At 38.6% G+C, this 23,093-nt stretch overlaps 1 protein-coding gene across 1 annotated transcript in view; it reads left to right on the forward strand.

Moving 5' to 3' along the window:
- The window catches only part of LOC126252817 (D-threo-3-hydroxyaspartate dehydratase-like), a 135,971-nt gene that overhangs the window by 61,670 nt on the left and 51,208 nt on the right, over positions 1–23,093 (forward strand). Inside the window, exon 2 of the mRNA XM_049953759.1 lies at positions 22,083–22,254. Within this exon, the coding sequence (XP_049809716.1) occupies positions 22,083–22,254 (172 nt within the window). The remainder of the gene's footprint in view (positions 1–22,082; positions 22,255–23,093) is intronic.

Consider the following 23,093-nt stretch of genomic DNA (forward strand, 5'->3'; position numbering starts at 1 on the left):
CTGTTGCAGCCAGCAAGGCAGCAAACAGGCAAGATATGGCATGTATCTGTTTTGTTGATGCCATTCATTCTCAAAGTTGTACATACATTGTGATAGCACACCCGACACGTCATTGTGATGCAACTTTCTATGCGTATTGCATAGTCCTAATGTGATAGAATGATTTAAGCATTGTGTGATGTTACTAATACTGCCCAGTTTTATATATCCGAAGATGGCAATACATACTACCAAAACTAGTAATCCAGTAATTGTGTTAACATAGCAGTCTTGGCAAATAAGTTGGTTTTCACAAGAAGATTACATTACCAATATTTTTAGTACTCTGCAATTTTATCATCCTCTGCAATGCAGGAACTATTTGGTCCTAGAGAAAAAATGAAAAAGGCCTTTTTTGTAAGAAATTTACTGTAGTTTAATTTTATAATGGGAAATATTTTCGCTAGACACAGCATGTTTTTAGTTATTCAAGAAAAACTTAAAAAGTGATCTTCAAGTGTCTCCCAACCCCATCGACACATTGTTCAGGATTTTTACTATGTTGCTCAAGTCATTTCCTTTTACCACTTACACTAATTTGCAGCTACACAAATTTTTTCACCCAGGCAACATCTTTTGGTCTTCACTGATTGGACTACTCCACGGTTGCTCTCTTGCTATCCACTATTATCTGCAACTGTACCGATGTGTGATTAATTTCCTGGATGTCATCATTACCTATTGTACTAAATACTGTCTTCAATAATTTTCCACTTACATCCAACCATCCCCTTTTCTCTCATAAAAATGTATGTGGTGCAAAGTGCATCACTTGGTATAGCTGATCCCATAACGACTCATATGAGAGCCGCAGTCCTTGGTAATTTCCCTGTATTGCATATAATATTCCTTTCCACTCAGCTTCACGATGCAGCTCATCGAACATCTCTTCTAACCTTCACACTCCTTTCTTACTTCGCAAGTGTTGTAGATTAGCCTTAGCATTCATTGGTGACTGGTTATCATGATGTCCTCCAGTCTCTAAAAAAGCACTCCTGCTTCAAATTGTTAGTTCTGCAGTGCATCCACTACTTCTCCCTTGAAGAGGTGCAGTATCATCAGAATTATCGCACCCATCCTGGATGCCCTCGGCAGTAATGGCACCTGAGGGAAATGACTTCACATCATCCTCCTTCCCCCTAACACAAGGCTGGATGTACGTGGTTTATTAGCATACCAAACAGTTTACTGCAACAGCATACTCCTAATGACTTATGGACTAACTATCTACCACCAATTTAATATGAAAAACATAGCAGCAATGCAAAAGTTGAACTTCCTATATTATGACAACCTTATTACAATATGAAACAATGGAAAATCCAGGATGGTCTCAGCTCTCTGAGACTGCTGATGTGTGTGCAAGTTGCGTTTATGTGAGTGTGTGTGTGTGCGTGTGTGTGTGTGTGTGTGTGTGTGTGTGTGTGTGTGTGCGCGCGCGCGTGTGTGTGTATGTGTGTCTACTGCTGACAAAGGCCTTAATGGCCAAAAGCTTTAATTGTGTGAATCTTTTTGTTGTGCCTATCGCAACTCAGCATCTTTGCTGTATGGTGAGTAGCATCATTACAATATGGCAGTGACATACCTATCATATTTTTTACCGTGAAACAGTTTACATATCATGTACAATTTAGTATTTATGGGCATTATTTGAGTGCTTACATACATTCTCGTTGTTAGCTTTTGCGTCCTCTCTTCCATTGTTAGCTTTCACTTTCTTCATAGGCAACAACACTGGCACTTGTGGTAAAGTATCTAAAGCACTCTGGCCTACATAAATGTCTAAGTTCACATTTATAACAGTGATGTCATGTTCATGTGTGATGTCATCTCTATAACTTGATATGACCCTTGATATCCAATAATTTTTTTTTTTTTTATTTTGACCTTTGGTATACAGGGGCTCACTAATATGACCCATTGATCAATTCTGTATTCAAGCAATTTAAAAGAATATTTCCCATTTGTTTGTACTGCTTGAGTGCTTTCATATTCACATTCTTCACCTTCCACACAGCCCACAAACTTCTCTGATTCCCCATTTTTTTCCATCTTTAGACTTCATCATTTCAAAAGACAACATCTTCATACCATTTACCAACCTGTGTAAGGTGAGAGCTCATTGCTTCCGTGCAGTTTAGAATAGTACAGAGCTACAACATAGAACATGTAAATGTCCCAGTTGTTGTGATAACTGACCACATAGTAGCTAACATTTTGCCGACACTACAATGAATGTGTACTATTATTCCATTCAGTTGATGGATGAAGTGACTATTTCTTAGCTTCCAGATTCACAATAGGTGTCATAGTTGCTTAATCACCTCAGAAATGTAGATGGTCAGGACCACCAAACTTTAATGACCAACTGTTTAGCTTTGCTTGTGCCACTGTACTCATGTGTTGATTCGGGTTGTAGGTATTACAGCATAGCATGAGAAATGGTCTATGATGGCTAACACGTAGCAATTATCCACCAATATCAGATCAATTGGAGACAAAATGCCCATTCTGACCATTGCAAATGGCTTGAATGCCTCTAGAGATCCTTGCAGCAATATCCATTGATGGGTGACATTGGCATTTTGTGCACATGGTATGCAATTCTTTACAAACTCTTCAATGTCCTCTCTCCTTGTTCCCCACCATTATCATTCACCTACTCTGTAATCAGTCATTCTTTGCCGCCAGGACCCACTAACACATGATTGTGACTTCCTTTAACATTTTGTACCTCAGTGCTTTTAGATTAGATTAGATTAGATTAGATTAATACAAGTTTCATGGATCATGAATACGATATTTCGTAATGATGTGGAACGAGTCGAATTTTCCAATACATGACGTAATTAGGTTAATTTAACAACATACTTAAGTTAATATAACAACTTTATTTTTTTGTGTTTTTTATTTTTCTTTATTTTTATTTTTTTTATTTTTATTTTTTTTTATTTTCTTAATTTATATCTAAAAATTCCTCTATGGAGTAGAAGGAGTTGTCATTCAGAAATTCTTTTAATTTCTTCTTAAATACTTGTTGGTTATCTGTCAGACGTTTGATACTATTTGGTAAGTGACCAAAGACTTTAGTGCCAGTATAATTCACCCCTTTCTGTGCCAAAGTTAGATTTAATCTTGAATAGTGAAGATCATCCTTTCTCCTAGTATTGTAGTTATGCACACTGCTATTACTTTTGAATTGGGTTTGGTTGTTAATAACAAATTTCATAAGAGAGTATATATACTGAGAAGCTACTGTGAATATCCCTAGATCCTTAAATAAATGTCTGCAGGATGATCTTGGGTGGACTCCAGCTATTATTCTGATCACACGCTTTTGTGCAATAAATACTTTATTCCTCAGTGATGAATTACCCCAAAATATGATGCCATATGAAAGCAATGAGTGAAAATAGGCGCAGTAAGCTAATTTACTAAGATGTTTATCACCAAAATTTGCAATGACCCTTATTGCATAAGTAGCTGAACTCAAACGTTTCAGCAGATCATCAATGTGTTTCTTCCAATTTAATCTCTCATCAATGGACACATCTAAAAATTTGGAATATTCTACCTTAGCTATATGCTTCTGATTAAGGTCTATATTTATTAATGGCGTCATACCATTCACTGTACGGAACTGTATGTACTGTGTCTTATCAAAATTCAGTGAGAGTCCGTTTACAAGGAACCACTTAGTAATTTTCTGAAAGACAGTATTGACAATTTCATCAGTTAATTCTTGTTTGTCAGGTGTGATTACTATACTTGTATCATCAGCAAAGAGAACTAACTTTGGCTCTTCATGAATATAGAATGGCAAGTCATTAATATATAATAAGAACAACAAAGGACCCAAGACTGACCCTTGTGGAACCCCATTCTTGATAGTTCCCCAGTTTGAGGAATGTGCTGATCTTTGCATGTTATGAGAACTACTTATTTCAACTTTCTGCACTCTTCCAGTTAGGTACGAATTAAACCATTTGTGCACTGTCCCACTCATGCCACAATACTTGAGCTTGTCTAGCAGAATTTCATGATTTACACAGTCAAAAGCCTTTGAGAGATCAATCAAAAGCCTTTGAGTACTACAATGTGTGGCCCGAATTTTCTCATCATATGTAACAGTCAATCATGCATAGCGAATTGTGACTGTGTCCAAAATAACTGATACTCCATATCATCAGTCTGCAGCTTTTTCTACTCTGCAAGACTTCTACCAAGACCTAATATGACCCCAATCTTTCTGCATAACCCATTGGCATTGCTATGTTTCCTGCCAAGTTGGTGTACTGCCTCATAATCAAACCCACTTAATTTGAAAGCCCAATAAGTTAATCTGTTTGAACGATCTTTCAGACCTAATAAACATTTTAATTTTGCATGGTTTCTTATAACTTTGAGTTTCCTGCCATATAGGCAACAACAAAAATAGATAATTCAATATGTGCTTCTCCATGGGAGAGTAATTTCATTTGCCTTTGTTTAACTGCCTTAATGCATATGCTTCTGAGTGTTCCTTACCATTCACATCCTGACTTAGATTTCAATCTGTTGCCTGGTTGCCAGTGTAACAGGACAGGATAAACTCTTTTTCATAATTTGCAAATATTAATGCCAGGATATTTGTTAGCACCTCTTTCAGTTTCTTGTATGTGTTTTGACAATCATTTGTCCATGGGAAGTTTACACTCTTTTTTAACAAATGATTTAACAGTCTAGCAATTTCAGCTAACCTCTTGACAAATTTTCTACAATAATTATAAATACCTATAAATTATTGGAATTGTTCTGCATTTACAGCAGTAAGAAATCACGAAGAGTATATACCTATCTTGGGTCAGCATTTCTGAAGAAGAGAAATTTGTTAACATTGAGTAAAGATTTAAGTGTCAGGAAGTCATTTCTGAAAGTATTTGTATGGAGTGTAGCCATGTATGGAAGTGAAACATGGACGATAACTAGTTTTGACAAGAAGAGAATAGAAGCTTTCGAAATGTGGTGCTACAGAAGAATGCTGAAGATTAAATGGCGAAGATGATGAGTATGTCACTCGTCGCAGTTTGAAGACACCGCCACCCGGCTGGAAGTCCGAGAACTCTTCGCCAGCCTTCTCTATATCAGAACCGTTAAGAAATACAAACTTTGACTTTGACAATATATTATTTGCAGTTAGATGCTTAAGGAGATGCTTGAACACAACCTTTTCAAATATTTTTGAGAAAGCCGGCAAAAGTGAAATTGGTCGATAGTTTGATGGTTTCTCTTTATCCCCCTTCTTGTGAAGAGGCTTAACTTCAGCATATTTTAGCCAGTCTGGAAATGTTCCACTAATAAGAGACTGATTACACAAATAACTTAAGATAGAACTCACCTTGCCTGAGCACTCCTTGATTACTTTTGTTGATATGTTATCATACCGACTGGAATGCTTAGATTTTAAGGATTTTATGATGGATGCTACTTCTTTGGAAGATGTGAGTGCCATTTCCATTTTACTGAAGTTATTTTTAAAGACTGGTCTCAGATACTCCATTGGACTGTTCACTGAACCTGATAACCCCAAGCTCTCAGTAATAGAAATTAAGTACTTGTTTAAGAGGTTTCCTACACTACATGTACTTGTTATCAGAATCTCATTTATTTTTTGAGCTATCTGTTCCATTTCCTTTTTGGCCCCACCTGCCTCTGTCTTCACAATATCCTATACAGTTTTTAGTTTGTTACCTGGTGTAATTATCTTTTTCTCATAATAAAGCTACTTCGATTTGAGGATTACTTGCTTCAATATTTTACAGTATTCTTTGTAATACATTACAATTCTAACACCAGAGCTGTTCCTAGATAGTACATGCAGTCTCCTTTTTGTCCTATGTGATATCTTTATTCCTTGTGTAATCCACAGTTTATTTTTAGACTTCTGTGTGATTTGAGTTACCATTAGGGGAAACCATTTTCAAAAGTGTAGCCAACTTTATTAATGAATGCTTTGTATTTTCCATTTGAGTGAGACATATTGTAAACATGTATCCATAATAATAATAATAATAATAATAATAATAATAATAATAATAATAATAATAATAATTTTATCGTCTTTAAGCCATTACAGCAATAGATAAAGTCATACACATAATACAATACTGTACATGCTATAAAAGAACAGAATTGTTAATAATGTTACTGTTTAATATCACAGGTTATGAAATCCTTTATATTGTAGAAGGGGTTTACAACTAACCAGTCATAAAGTGTTTGTTTGTATTGTTGCTCTGGTAAATTTTGCATAGCTTGTGGAAGTTTGTTAAACATTTTGTGGCCCATAAGTTCATAACTGTTAACTGATTTTGAGAGTCTGTGGTAGGGCATATAGATACAGCTCTTTGTCCTAGTGTTGTAACAATGTATATTTGCCCTGCATTTTACTTTAGGTAAGTTCTTTTTTGTGTAGATTAAAACATAATAAATATATAGGTTTATTACTGTCATGATTTTTTGTTGAGTAAACAAAGGTTTACAATGAGCCTTGTATGGTGAGCCTGTAATTATCCTAATAGCTTTCTTTTGCAGCAATAGTATATCATGCATACAAGTGGAGTTTCCCCATAAAATAATACCATAGGATATGATGCTTTGGAAAAATGAGTAGTAAGATACTCTAACATAATTTTTCGGTACACAGTGCATTAATCGCCTTAACAAATAGATTGCCCTAGACAATTTACCACTAATATACTTAATATGTGGATTCCAAGAAAGTTTATCATCCAAATATACCCCCAAAAATTTAACACAACTAGGATCATCTGATGGAAACTTGTCTTTTAAACTAAATACCATTTGCTTGGTTTTTCCTTCATTAAGCAAGAACCCATTTGCTTTAAACCAGAGTGAAGCTTGCTCAATTGTCTCTGTAACACATGTTTTAAGGCTATTAAGATCATTACTGCTGTTCAGAAATGTTGTATCATCAGCATAGAGTACTATTCTGGATTTAATAAATGATGGCAGGTCATTTATCATTATTAGGAAAAGGAAAGGGCCCAGCACGGATCCCTGCAGAACACCTACCTTAACTTATTCTATACTGGACATTTCTTTCCCAACACAGATGGCTTGCTTATGGTTTTGTAAATATGATCTTAATAGCTTCAGGCTGTTACCTTTAACACCATAAAAGTCCATTTTTTTCGAGTAGTAGTGTATGTTCTACACAGTCAAAGGCTTTGCTTAGGTCACAAAAAGTCACTTGAACAAAGCATTTATCTTCAAATACGAGGGTCGGTCAAAAAGTAATGCCTCCCATTTTTTTTCTACTTAAAGAAATTAAGTTAAGTGAAAAATTTGAATTTGGCGCCATTCCTCAAACCTTCTTCTGCAATCCACTGCAGTAGTAACTTTCTGTGTCAACAGGTGGCAGCACAGCAGAAGTTTGTAAGATGGCCGACATCGATGTTCGTTTGCGACAGCGTTGTGTGATTGAATTCTTGAATGCAGAAGGTGAAACGCCCATACGCATTCATGAAAGACTGAAGAAGGTGTATGGTGTTGTGACAGTGGATGTCAGCACTGTTAGACGATGGGTTCGTCGTTGTAAGGAAGCTGAAGGGCAAACACCGTTGACTGACGAAAAGCGGAGCGGCAGGCCGGTGAGTGCAGTGACTCCACACAACATTCAGCAAGTTGATGACATCATTCGTGGTGACCGTCGGGTGACTGCAGATGAAGTGTGTCGCATTATTTCTCTTAGTAAAGGCAGTGTGATCACGATTATTAAACAATTGGGGTACTCAAAAGTTTGTGCACGGTCGGTTCCAAGAATGTTAACTGATCAGAATAAAGAGGCAAGGAAAACAATAGCCTCCCAACACTTGCAGCGCTTCCGTTTGGAGGGAGATGAGTTTCTGAAAAAAATTGTGACCGGAGACGAAACATGGGTGCATTTTTTTGAACCCGAATCAAAGAGGCAGTCAATGGAGTGGCGTCACACAAGCTCGCCGAGGAAGAAAAAATTCAAAACTGTGCGATCGGCAGGGAAAGTTATGGCAACAGTTTTCTGGGATACAGAGGGTGTGATTCTGGTTGATTTTTTGGAGCAGGGATGCACAATAAATTCTGTTCAATACGTCACAACCCTCAAAAAACTTAAAGCACGTCTTCAGCGAGTTCGCCCAACAAAATCAATGGCAGATGTTCTTCTTTTGCATGACAATGCAAGACCACACACCAGTCGTCACACCTCTGACGAGATTGTCAAAATTGGATGGGAAGTTTTGCCTCATCCCCCATACAGCCCTGACCTGGCACCATCAGAATTCCATCTGTTCGGGCCACTAAAAGAAGCTCATCGTGGGATTCATTTTGAAGATGAGGAGGCCGTCAAAACATCCGTGCGTCAATGGCTTAGGAAGCAGAGCTGTGATTTTTACCGTGCTGGGATACATGCCCTTGTTCAAAGATGGACCAAAACTGTAGAGATGGGCGGAGATTACATTGAAAAATGACAAAATGATCCTCAATGTTGTGGTTTTCAACCTATGTAATTGCATTTAAATTTCCTGACAATTAAACGTAGAAAAAAAAATAGGAGGCATTACTTTTTGACTGACCCTCGTACTTGATGGATATATTTAACAACATTGTCTATGGCATCAATGGTTGACAGGTTTTTCCTAAAGCCATACTGTGATCCACTTATTAATCCTATGTTATCAAAGTAAACAGATAATTGTTGGTAATTTATGCATTATAGAACTTTTGAAAAAACTGGGACTATGGATATTGGCCTGTAACTTGAGACAGAATTTTTATCTCCTTTTTTATGTACTGGAACTACCCTAGACAGTTTAAGCTCATCAGGGAAAAAACCCTCCAGCATATACTTGTTTATACAATATGTTAGGGGTACACTATACAGTCTATTACTTTCTTCAGCATGTTACAAGATAGGTCATATATGTCTACACTGTCTGATGATTTTAACTGCTTCCTCAGAAAATTGAAGGTACTTGTGTTTGTTGATGACCTAGCAATATTTTTTGACAGTAACTGTGATGAGCTGATTCCAGGTTTAATTATAGCACTTCCTACTTCCTCAACTGATTTAATAAAAAAGTCATTAAATTCCTGGGGAGATATACTAATTTTGTCACTTCTTTTATCTTTGGCGACACTATTTATTAGTGTCCATGCTGCTTTGTACTTATTGGTGGATTTCTCAATACTTCTGAGATTGTGTGCTTGTTTGGCTTCCACAATTGCTTTTTTGTACTCATTCCAAGATCTAACATAGGCTAATTGTGCATGGTTGGTTTTCAGATTTTTATAAATATTGTACAAGAACATAACTTGATTTATCATAGTAGACAGCTGTTTTGTATACCATGTATTTTGTCTATTTGGAACTTTTGCTTTTAGAACTCTGTCAGTTACTTTGCATTTCTTTATTGGAATGCAGTCATTAAAGTGTCCCAAAAATGCTTTAAGAAACCTATCAAATAGTACATTTGCTGGCAGATAATTGCTTAGAGTATGATGTGTCTCATCATAACACAGGCCAAACCCATCTCTGTTAGAAAGGGATGTACGATACCTGTCAATTTTCTCATCTGTGACTGGTCTAGTGACCACAATTTCTGGGACAGGCTTATTTACATTACTTTTATCAAGAGGGAACCTACTTGAATAATTTAAAGATACTGAATCATGATCAGAATATGGAAATACTGTCATGATTGAAACTTCCTGGCAGATTAAAACTGTGTTCCCGAACGAGACTCGAACTCGGGACCTTTGCCTTTCGCGGGCAAGCGCTCTACCATCTGAGCTACCGAAGCACGACTCACGCCCGGTCTCACGGCTTTACTTCTGCCAGTATCCCGTCTCCTACCTTCCAAACGTTACAGAAGCTCTCCTGCGAAACTTGCAGGACTAGCATTCCTGAAAGAAAGGATATTGCGGAGACATGGCTTAGCCACAGCCTGGGGGATGTTTCCAGAATGAGATTTTCACTCTGCAGTGGAGTGTGCGCTGATATGAAACTTCCTGGCAGATTAAAACTGTGCGCCCGACCGAGACTCGAACTCGGGACCTTTGCCTTTCGTGGGCAAGCGCTCTACCATCTGAGCTACCGAAGCACGACTCATGCCCGGTCTCACAGCTTTACTTCTGCCAGTATCTCGTCTCCTACCTTCCAAACTTTACAGAAGCTCTCCTGCGAACCTTGCAGGACTAGCACTCCTGAAAGAAAGGATATTGCGGAGACATGGCTTAGCCACAGCCTGGGGGATGTTTCCAGAAAGAGATTTTCACTCTGCAGCGGAGTCTGCACTGATATGAAACTTCCTGGCAGATTAAAACTGTGTGCCCGACCGAGACTCGAACTCGGGACCTTTGCCTTTGGCGGGCAAGCGCTCTACCAACTGAGCTACCGAAGGTAGGAGACGAGATACTGGCAGAAGTAAAGCTGTGAGACCGGGCGTCAGTTGTGCTTCGGTAGCTCAGATGGTAGAGCGCTTGCCCGCGAAAAGCAAAGGTCCCGAGTTCGAGTCTCGGTCGGGCACACAGTTTTAATCTGCCAGGAAGTTTCATATCAGCGCACACTCCACTGCAGAGTGAAAATCTCATTCTGGAAACATCCCCCAGGCTGTGGCTAAGCCATGTCTCCGCAATTTCCTTTCTTTCAGAAGTGTTAGTCCTGCAAGGTTCGCAGGAGAGCTTCTGTAAAGTTTGGAAGGTAGGAGACGAGATACTGGCAGAAGTAAAGTTGTGAGACCGGGCGTGAGTCGTGCTTCGGTAGCTCAGATGGTAGAGCGCTTGCCCGCGAAAGGCAAAGGTCCCGAGTTCGAGTCTCGTTCGGGCACACAGTTTTAATCTGCCAGGAAGTTTCATATCAGCGCACACTCCGCTGCAGAGTGAAAATCTCATTCTGGAGACTGTCATGATTCTTCTGTGGTTTTAAATTTTACAAAAATATTGTCAAGACATGCATGTTCTCTTGTAGGCTTGTTATTGACTGAGTGTAAGTTGCACTGTCTTAGTAGGTTTTGGAGTTCAGTGATAGTATGTTTTTGTGTTGTAACATCAAATTCAGCATTCACATCTCCACCTATCACAATATCATAATGTATCTATCTAGTATCTGTAAGTAAATGTAAGAGCAGGTCCAGTTTTTCTAAAAATACATTGGTTATACCCTTAGGTGACCTGTACAGGGAAATTACAACTAACTTAAAACTGTCTATTAGTATACCAGCAGCTTCAAAGTTTTGTTCATCATACAGAAAATCTAGATCTAATCTATTGACTGTACTGCTAAGTGACTTGTTAACATATATTGCCGCACCACCTCTTAAATGCAATTTTCTGCAGTAGCTACTGGCTAGATTATAATTATCAAATTTAATAAATGTAAGTTCACTCTTACTAGCCCAGTGTTCACTTAAACAAAAGATATCAAACTTATTTTCTAATCCAAAGTCATTGACAATAAATTCTTTATCCATTACTCCTTCAGTGTTAAGATAACAGATTATAAAATCAAACCTGTCTTTCTTTACAGATGCACTATTTTTCTGAGAGGATATTAAATCTCTTGCACTATTTATCTTATGGGCTTCTTCCCCTTGCGCCTTCTACTAAAAAATCATTTAGACGTAATGGAGGTACAGTTTTCCGTTTGCCCGCTACACTTGATACTGCTTCTACTCTTGGAGGTCTCTTCTCTTCTTCTTGTTCATGACATGATCTAAGTGGCTGGGTTCTCACTGTAGGTAGTTCAAATGTTGCTGCAGAATGGACAGCTGTATCACCTGTTGGTACACTTGTTGCTGAATACCCAGATAGCACAGTAAGCCGGTTTCAAACTTGTTTCCAGATGTAAAGTTCAAGTTTATAAGCTTGATCAAAGCTGGAATATTCCGGCCTGTTAGTTGGATTCAAGCTTGAAACAAACATCAAAGTTGGCAGAGTTCAAGCTATATTTCAAGCTTGACTTATCAAGTTTGGCTCCAGCTGTATCTACAAACGTGGAATACAGCCTGGTATTTACAGCTTTTTTTAAGCTACATAATTATTAATCTGAATTTATTGAACCTAATTAATTAAATAAATATCAGAATGGAAATGGTGTGAAAAAAATTATCAAGACATGTATGTTTAAAAAATTTTATTTTCAAAGTGTTTAAAATTGTTTTAATTTAAAATTTAATTATTCTGAAGCCCCTCCGGCCCCAGCACACAGACCAGAGCAGGATCAAATATCGCTGACTTCTGCTGGTATAATGCTCCTGTAACAGGTAAAAGAAAATGTTAGCCATACCTAAACATAAAAAATGTAAAACGTTGAAACTGATCAACCTAAATATAATTTATGCCCCAGATTAGCAAAATAACTTCAAACTCACTGATGTAGTAAGAATCATTAACTAGTATAAACGTCACTGAGTAAGCAGCTGCTTTTGGTGACTTCATTCCAAACAGTTTTTAAAGTAATTTGAAATAACTTTTTGTTTGAAATTTTGAAAGTAAAGATGACATTTGGGTAATTTTGCGACGACTTCACGAAGAAGCCACACATCACTATTTCTAACAGTTTCAGGACCATTTAATCTGAATTATAAAGAAGCAATTACTTGAAATCATATACACCTCATACTGTAAGCTTATAAGGAAACTACCGTTTACAAAAATGTAGACGTTTTATTCTATCCACAATTATATTTTGGTGAGTAAAACTGAATCAAAATGAAATAAAAGATTAAATCGAAATGAATCTAAGAAATTACCAGTTCAGTGGAACTGAAATGTAAAAGAACAAAAAATGTTCTCCTTGTCATATTTTAATATTGCCTTTTATTAGATTTCAGCCACATTACAAATAGCCTAACAATAAAAGTAAGAAATACCAGTAGGCCTTGCAGTATTATTTCACCTAGGGAACAACAAAATTAAGAGCAATTGAAGACCAGTCAAAGCTACGTAAATAAAAAAGACTGACACCTATGTAGTGACTGGTTCTTGATGCACTTTTCCCGTTCACCATGTCATTACTATTTGTATTGGCAAAGAAACTTTTCACACTTCATGATTATTCATTCATGGTGTGACACACGCAAGTATTTACAAGTAAACAAATGTAATAGGGCGATATATATAAAAAGGCGAGATTTTAAAAAGGTAAAATAACATTAAGTTTTAATTTATTAGTGCCACGTACTAGAGAGTTAGTTTAAAACGACCTCTTTTTGCTGAACAACTTGTAATATGTTTTCTTAGCTGGTAATCCATTTCACTTTCATCCAGGTTCAATTTTTCTACGTAAAAGAATATGATATTTCTTTACGTTACGTAATAATATTTAACATTTGTAATATTAACGTACCACTAGAGAAAAAATGCACCAGCGTACCTGTAATACACTATATATCTTCTTCAGACCCGGTGTAGCAGTAAGGCAGGGGACGCCACACACTTTCCGAAATATTTTCCAGTATAAAATAAACTTCACAACAGTCAACAATCATTAACGCACGTCACAAAAATAAAATAGCCGTAAACCTAGCAGAGTCAGTGCAACTGCAAGGCTTATAAACGCTTGTGGCGCTTCCCGTGGACGTCTATGGAAGCTATGCTGCGCGGGCATCTGCTGTACAGCCTTCCAGGGAAATTACAGTTTATTTCAAGCTTGGGAAAATTATTGTAATTCAAGCTAAATTTTTACAGCTTGATGTAAACTGTGTAACAGGTTGATTTTTCAATCTTGAATTTTCAACTGAACCTAAACTCAATATCCATCTTGAAATAAGCTGTGTAACAGGTTGATTTTTCAATCTTGAATTTTCAACTGAACCTAAACTCAATATCCACCTTGAAATAAGGTTGAGTGCTAGCTGGGTATGCCGCCACCTTTGCTGTTTCTATTATCTTAGTTCCTGAATGGGGTGTTCTACCTGTTGCAACTGTAGTTACAGCTTCTTCTCTCCCAGCACATTCTTTTGTAATCAGTGATACCTGATGTTGTGTTACTGCTGCAACTGGAGTACATGGTAGGGAAGATACTTTGCAGGTGTCCTTTACCAGTGGTAGAGGAATAGGATCATTTTTCTTACATCTAGGAGAAACACTATCCACTAACATTTTGATCTTTTGACTGAGCAGCGATTTGCCCCATTTATTTAAATGCATTCCATGTGTTGTGAAGTGCTGTCTTTCAAGATCGTCAATACTGAGGAAAAAAGCATTTGAAGTGGTCTTGCAGATCTTTTTACACACCCTGTTTGCTTTTTGGATTTCTCTGTTCACACAAGAAGATTCAGTAAGGTCATGTCTGTATGGTATGCCTACAACAATAACTTTTTGATCCTCTGTTGTACATAGCGCATCTCTTAGCACTCTGTTTGCTACTAATAGTTCATTCTTATATACATCGTTTGCGCCGCCCAATATTACAATGCATCCACTTTGTGTCACGTGATTCTTGTTTTTATAGCCTTTCAAAACTTCTTTTAGGTCCGCTCCAGGTTTCACAACACTTGTAATACTGAGATCCTGCTGGAAACGAAGAATTCCTGCAATTCCTCTTCCGTGGCTGTCGGCAAGCAAAACTGTAGGCCTACTCAAGGTTTTAGGAATCATTTTGTTTGCAGCATCGAGACAGTTACGTTTTACTGACTTATTACGCTTTGTAAATTTCCTGCTCGCCGACTCCGATTCGTAGTCTTGGTGTGAGTTGCTTGTTTCAACATTTTTAAGTTCACAATCCGTACTAAGACGTTGAAATCGATTTCTTAACGGAACTTTTAACTCACTGGAAACAAATTTAGGTTTTCATTGGTTCAATGTACTCCTGAAGTTGACAGAGTTCTTTATGTGGTGGGTCAGATAGGCTTTTAATAATGTTTCCCAACAACAGAGCATGTTCTCTTGTGGCTTTCAGTTCCTTCTGCAGTGATTCGAGTACTATGATTTCACGATTTGCGCGGCACATTTCACTCGCTGCCAGACGTCCGTTACACTTTGTTCCACACGTACACGAAATGTTTTCTTGATATATTTTCGCGAAGCAATGCGAATGATACCAAATATGCAACACTGAACAAATTCTAATGCCACTTGATACGATTTTGTCGCATAACTTGCACCTTATTGACGCTAAACACTCGCAATTTATGGACGGATTTACTACCACATCTTATGCGTCGCCATCTTACCAGTTCATGTCTTTGAGCAATTTCCTGAATTTCTCAATTTTTGACTTATTTTTTGCCTTCCTATACTCAGATTTAATAGATTTTTTATCCTGACAAGTTTCAACATTTAACACAAGCTGCTCCATGCCATGATCAGATAGCCAATTTACTATTGGCTTTGTGATTTGGCTTTTTCCCCTAGATATTATCAATAGTAGTCTCAGAGCATTTACGTATCCTAGTAGCAAAGTTCACAATAGGAACTAAATTGAATGATAGTGTTACTGACTTCAATAATTGTTCACTGACAGATCTTTTCAACAAATCCACATTAAAATCCCCAGCAACCACTACTTCCTTCTTTTTTACTATGAGATGGGACAGCAGGGCTTCCAGATTTTTTATGAAGAGGTTAAAATTTCCTGAAGTTGATCTGTATATACCTACTATAATAAATGACTTATTATGAAATACTACTTCTGTTGCACAAACTTCTAAGTGCTGCTCTGAGCAAAATTTATTAGTATCAATATTCTTGAAATCAAAACAAATATGACAACTCTTCCTTTCTCCATATTTTCTCTACAGAAATAAAAAGTTAACTTGAATCCTGTAACATTTAACATATCTATACCAGTGATCACATGATTTTCAGAGAGGCAGATTATATCAACTGGTTTGCTCAACTCTAATTCTTCAACACAAATAAACAACTCATTAAGCTTACCCCTTAGTCCTTGGATATTCTGATGCAACAGTGATAACTGATTTTATGCACTGGCTGAATTACAACTGGATGAACCTAATTTTCCTTCCAGTTTTTGAGTAACTCTAGTTTCAATCAGAGGCTGTCTGCATGAATTGTGTACATTAAAATTTGCTTTCTGGCTGCCTGTTTTATCAATGTGAATGTCATTTTCAGTCTGTCTCTGGACATCATTTGCTTCTGCCCTCCCTATCCTAAAAAAACTGCTGATTCCCTTCCATTTCCTGTTGAGGTGAAGGCCATGCCTAGTATAGCCCCACCTGCTGATAGAGTCAACAGGAATCACACTGACATGAGACCACATACCTGATCCAAGCAGGCATGCCGCCTCTAAATTAACTCTCCTAACAGAAGAGTTTAAATGAGGGCGGTCATGGCTTCTCAGAACAGACACAAACCCAACATCAGTATGTCTCATTGCTGAAGCTATCTTTACCAGGTCACTCTCAATTGAAAAATTAGGGTTCCTATCTATGCAAGTGCTGAAGTATTCTGTATGGTTTCGTATAGACAGAAGGATTATCCCTCATTGGGATTTTGTTCTGTGTCATGTATATCACTGGTAATGGTCCTCTAGGATGTGAATCAAACCAAAAGATTTTCTGTAGCTATCCTACATGTCCCTTTTAATTGCAGCACTTTTTCATGTAATGCAGATGCATTGATGATTTGCTTACAGCAAAGGTCGCCACTCAACCATTCTAAATTGTCCTCATCTAGGACATTCAAATTGGCAATCAGTAATCATTTTGGCAGATTCACTTTGACAAAGACAAAATTATCCACATTAACTGGAACTGTATTATCTTTTCCTGAACAAGTGCCATGCTCCTACAAAAAGGTCGCCACTCAACCATTCTAAATTGTCCTCATCTAGGACATTCAAATTGGCAATCAGTAATCATTTTGGCAGATTCACTTTGACAAAGACAAAATTATCCACATTAACTGGACTGCATTATCTTTTCCTGAACAAGTGCCATGCTCCTACATGCAAAACAATGTGAAGTATCTAATTTGTCATTGTGTTTCAATGACTCTATAACACACAGACTACCACTGTCAGCACCCACATGTATCCAGAGCAGTTTTCTTGTACTTTCCAATACTTTATTATGCAAATTGAGCTTTGGTGATCATGTAAGCAGTTAATTTGGCTCTGCCTTTTTGATCATTGAACCTTTCAGCAACACATAGCTTACACTGATCATTCCCAGCCAGAACAATGTTCCACTGGGTTTGACAGTACAATGTGAAAGATCAGGTTTTGTGTGATGCTTTTGCAGGATATCCAGTACTAGGACTGCGCTTTGGCCCTCACTGACATGGGGCAATTCTTCAATATATCCCCAAAAATTCCTTTGATCTAATACAGAAATTAAGCAACACTAACTCCAATGATGCCACATCATCTATATCATGGAGAATTCAGTCTCTTACTAACCCAAGAGGTTCAGACTACTTATTAACATACAGGGTGTTTCAAAAATGACCGGTATATTTGAAACGGCAATAAAAACTAAACGAGCAGCGATAGAAATACACCGTTTGTTGCAATATGCTTGGGACAACAGTACATTTTCAGGCAGACAAACTTTCGAAATTACAGTAGTTACAATTTTCAACAACAGATGGCACTGCAGTCTGGGAAACTCTATAGTACGATATTTTCCACATATCCACCATGCGTAGCAATAATATGGCGTAGTCTCTGAATGAAATTACCCGAAACCTTTGACAACGTGTCTGGCGGAATGGCTTCACATGCAGATGAGATGTACTGCTTCAGCTGTTCAATTGTTTCTGGATTCTGGCGGTACACCTGGTCTTTCAAGTGTCCCCACAGAAAGAAGTCACAGGGGTTCATGTCTGGCGAATAGGGAGGCCAATCCACGCCGCCTCCTGTATGTTTCGTATAGCCCAAAGCAATCACACGATCATCGAAATATTCATTCAGGAAATTAAAGACGTCGGCCGTGCAATGTGGCCGGGCACCATCTTGCATAAACCACGAGGTGTTCGCAGTGTCGTCTAAGGCAGTTTGTACCGCCACAAATTCACGAAGAATGTCCAGATAGCGTGATGCAGTAATCGTTTCGGATCTGAAAAATGGGCCAATGATTCCTTTGGAAGACATGGCGGCCCAGACCAGTACTTTTTGAGGATGCAGGGACGATGGGACTGCAACATGGGGCTTTTCGGTTCCCCATATGCGCCAGTTCTGTTTATTGACGAAGCCGTCCAGGTAAAAATAAGCTTCGTCAGTAAACCAAATGCTGCCCACATGCATATTGCCGTCATCAATCCTGTGCACTATATCATTAGCGAATGTCTCTCGTGCAGCAATGGTAGCGGCGCTGAGGGGTTGCCGCGTTTGCATTTTGTATGGATAGAGGTGTAAACTCTGGCGCATGAGATGATACGTGGACGTTGGCGTCATTTGGACCGCAGCTGCAACACGGCGAACGGAAACCCGAGGCCGCTGTTGGATCACCTGCTGCACTAGCTGCGCGTTGCCCTCTGTGGTTGCCGTACGCGGTCGCCCTACCTTTCCAGCATGTTCATCCGTCACGTTTCCAGTCTGTTGAAATTTTTCAAACAGATCCTTTATTGTATCGCTTTTTGGTCCTTTGGTTACATTAAACCTCCGTTGAAAACTTCGTCTTGTTGCAACAACACTGTGTTCTAGGCGGTGGAATTCCAACACCAGAAAAATCCTCTGTTCTAAGGAATAAACCATGTTGTCTACAGCACACTTGCACGTTGTGAACAGCACACGCTTACAGCAGAAAGACGACGTACAGAATGGCGCACCCACAGACTGCGTTGTCTTCTATATCTTTCACATCACTTGCAGCGCCATCTGTTGTTGAAAATTGTAACTACTGTAATTTCGAAAGTTTGTCCGCCTGAAAATGTACTGTTGTCCCAAGCATATTGCAACAAACGGTGTATTTCTATCGCTGCTCGTTTAGTTTTTATTGCCGTTTCAAATATACCGGTCATTTTTGAAACACCCTGTAGGAGCCCCATGAAAAGCTTATGTTCCATTCCATTCACCATGCCCACCAGGCAACACTCCACATCTGCATACACGTTTGCAGCATTACACTGTCCAGCAGTTGAGGACTTCCTGTTGGTTTTAATGAACCCTTACCATAACATTGTCCTCATTGCTTTTTACTCTGACAATCCTGCCCGAGGTGTCCCACCACCTGTACTCATAGCATAGCAGCTGGGGCATTGTTTCTGAATGTGATCCACAAGTCCACACCTACAACACTTTACTTCTGAGGAAGAAACACTTCGTTTATCCTAAAACTATGTTGTTAGATCTACTTCCTACAGTGTCTATCATCCTTAATGAGAACAGCCAAATCCTTTGTATTTTCCATCCATACTCTCCTCGACATAATGGGTAGAAGCCTTCTCAAAAACACATCTGGTGCCCTGTTTTATACTCTTGCAGGATAATTTTATCTGTATCCTCATTCTGTGTTATTCATGGGTTTCCACTTTTATTTTCCTAATTCTACACAAGAGTGTTTCCTCTGATTTATTCCATTTCTGTCACATTCTGTTGAGCTTCTCTTTAAAAGCATGGTACTGTTCTGCTCTCTGCAGCATTGAAAGCATCCATTCTTGAGTTGTTTGAATTTACATCCCTTACACAATCCCTCATGCTACACTATGTTTGTCTTTCTATAATTCACTGATCATAACTTGGCCATGTGCAAATGTACTTCACCTGACCATCCTCTCAGACTTGTTGATAAATGCTGTCAAATTCTCAGTTGTTTTACCCATAAAAGGCTAGCTGTGGTTGAATCCAAGGAAGCATCAGGTACACTGAATGGAGCTTTTGTCTCTACTTCGTCAGCTGGTCCACCCTGTCTATGCATGTTTCAGCCATTAAATAGTCCACCTGCCTTTGCAAAGCAGCATTTCTCTTGGAGAGTTCTTCTACTTATTTCACAAAAGAGTCTATCATCTCCTGAGTTGCCATTGCTTGCACTTGTGAAAACTCTATGTACCAGAAATAAAGTGCATTTAAAGCTCACCACAAATTAACAAAACAACAAAACAAGTAAAGCCACTATAAACAATTGAGTATAAGAACAAAAAAATATATTAATCCTTACAGCAGATCTGGATTCAGGACACAGATGTGCCTCATGCTCATAACACAGAAAGTGCTACACATAGCTGCCACTGACTGCATATAAGGCAGTTCATGTCCTGCCAAATTACAATGTTAGTCTCTCCCAGGCAGTAAATATATTTTACATAGTTTCCCTTAAATTGAGACAACTGTGCAAGTTCCCCAGGTTTCACAAATTGTACTTTAAGGTTCCTATGCACATCAGTTCTATCCACAAAACAAAACAAAAAGGCCACAAAAATAAAACGCTTGCTCACCACACTTGTATCATTGAAACTGCATACTGCAGCTGGAGATGTGGTTCTGAATCCAGCTTGCAGATGTCTGACACCAATGTAGAGGCTAAGAGTCTTGTCATGTATGATAAGTGGTAGAACTGGGTTGTCAAAAGTCAGGTGCCAGTAGTTCACCATCTTGGGTGGAATAGTGGTGGGGTGGCGAATGGACATGTGGTTGTCATCTGATGTTTTGTCACGAAAACAACTTTGTCAGAACATTCAGTTATTTCTCAGCAAATTACAACAATTATAACAATGCCTGGAGGAGCCAGTGCTGCAAGACATAAGCTGTACATGGCTGGGAAGATGCCACGGTCAGCAAGTGGCTGTTGTCAGTGACGGCTTGCAGCATTGCTCAAGTGGTGAAATGATGATGCTAGTAACACAGCTAGGGTGCTGACTTAGAGCATGTGTGATGACCTGTGCCGGCATTTGTGCAGACTAGGTGCAGCCTCGCAGCTCATGGCAGGGCATACCAGAGTGCAGAGAATCACGCTTGGGCCCAGCTCGAATGAGATGGCTCATGGCAGCAGTGCTGTCAATGCGAGCAGGGAGTTTGCCTGTGCAGGTGATGGTGGCTGAATGGCTGCAAGGTCGCAGGCTCAAACTGTAGACCACCAGGGTAGGTGGCTGGCAGCAGCTGCAAGAGGCCTCCTGGTGCCTGACCCCTGGAGGGCACTGAGTCAGCAGCATCAGGCTCAGCCCCAATAGCACAGCTGCAGCTATCAGTGGCAGAGTCTAGAAATGGTGGTTAGTCAGTCCATGCAGACTCATAAACTGGTGTAGGTCCTTCCTTGGGGCTGATGACTGTCAGACTGCATACTTCTGTCTACAAATGAGTATATTTATACAGGCTTGTCTCATACCTGTTTTGATAAGGCATTGGTTCCCATCACATAAGCCACAAGACAGTCACAGATTGAACTTGAAGCAATCAGGTTACCAATGCTACAACGGCTCTGCGTTTCTGATGTGTCGATGGCAGAATTACTCTGGTTCCTCTACTGGGCCTGGGTACAGGATAACTGCCCTGATGCCACATGCAATATCAGTAGGTGGTTTCTGATGTATCTGCATCTCGCAGGCCCAATCTGACCCGTTTCCACAGATTCTCTGTGGTCAGTATTTCAATGTTATTCAGACACACAAAGTAAAATAGTTGTGTTGCAACAGTACTCTGGAGCAGATGTAGTCAACATGCACACATCTAATACATAACAAGAAACTGGGAGCTATACCAACTAACTATTCCTTCTATAAATTATATGTTTATCTAAATGCAAAGACTGAAAATTCCTGTTAACTGGATGTTCCACTTAACAGACACTGTTAACAGGTATAGGTGAATTTTTCTATGAAAAATACCAAAGTATGCCTGGGAATATTATGTTACCAATAGAAGATAAACAGTAAATTCTAAAAATAATTCAGGAAGCAGCAGCATTTTTTTTTCTTCCAAAGTAGAGTTTCCTGGTAATTTACAAGATTTTAGTGATAGGGTATTGTTGGTCTAGTGAACAGGTTAAGTTTCTGACAGTTGTCAGTGTATACCTTGATTCTTTCCTCATACCTATTTCTTGATGGAATTGTGGAACATGTTCCATTAACAAATTAATGAAAATATCTCTGTATCAATTTTTTAACAGTTGGCTCATGGACACCCCCTAAAAGCTATGTAGGGAAACCACTGTCTGACATCCCTACACCAGCATTCCTTGTGGATAAGGAAAAAGTTGTAAGAAACTGTCAGAACATGCTGAAAAAATGTGCAGAACTCCATGTTAAACTTCGACCTCATGTGAAAACCCACAAGACTGAGTAAGTATTTATGGTTTATATTGCTCTCTTTATTTTCTGGGGCGTTGCAGAAGTAATTTTCTTTTCATTTATTAGGCTTACTAACTATTTAAGAAAATGCAAAAGTACTAGTGGCAGAAAGGACAAAGTAACTTCATTTCAGAAAAGGAAGCAAATGTACAGTTTGTGTAGTGACAACATAAATGGGGAAACAAGTATTACACTAGATATCAAACTACAGATGCATTTAACTTTTAATCTTTATTTTGTTCTACTTATTTAAATATCCATCCATAGACAGTAAATACTCTTTGCAGATTGTCCATATATCCATGTAAATTTTATGTGAAATCATTAAAAAACCATAACATACAAAAATATACATAAAATATGGTGTGCTCCTGTGTCTGAAACTGTGCATATGTCCAGATTGTGTGCTGTTACTCTTAAATTCTGAACTGCTGTCTGTTGAAATACTATCAGACAAACCACACATTTATCTCTTGATGTGAACTGCTTCTTCTCTGCAGCTGTTCTTGCACTGAAGTCTGTAAACTGTTATCAAATTTCAGCTTTTTACTAAATGAGAGAAAGTATTTTTTCTAATAACAGCCATATATTGATATAAAGGAGCACCACATTATAATGAATGACCATACATTTGATCCAATTTTACATTAGCTCAATCTGCCAGAACTAATGACAGTTGTGTACAGATTTTACTGACAGAATGAATCTTCTTTTTTCCATGATGTAAGCACCACTGTCATGGCACACCCATTTTCCCATGCCACCCCTTCTCCAAGTCAGGATGTCATAAGCATGGAATAATTGTACTCGCAGAACATACCACAAAACTG

The sequence above is a fragment of the Schistocerca nitens genome, chromosome 4, assembly GCF_023898315.1.
Source record: "Schistocerca nitens isolate TAMUIC-IGC-003100 chromosome 4, iqSchNite1.1, whole genome shotgun sequence".
NCBI lineage: Eukaryota > Metazoa > Arthropoda > Insecta > Orthoptera > Acrididae > Schistocerca > Schistocerca nitens.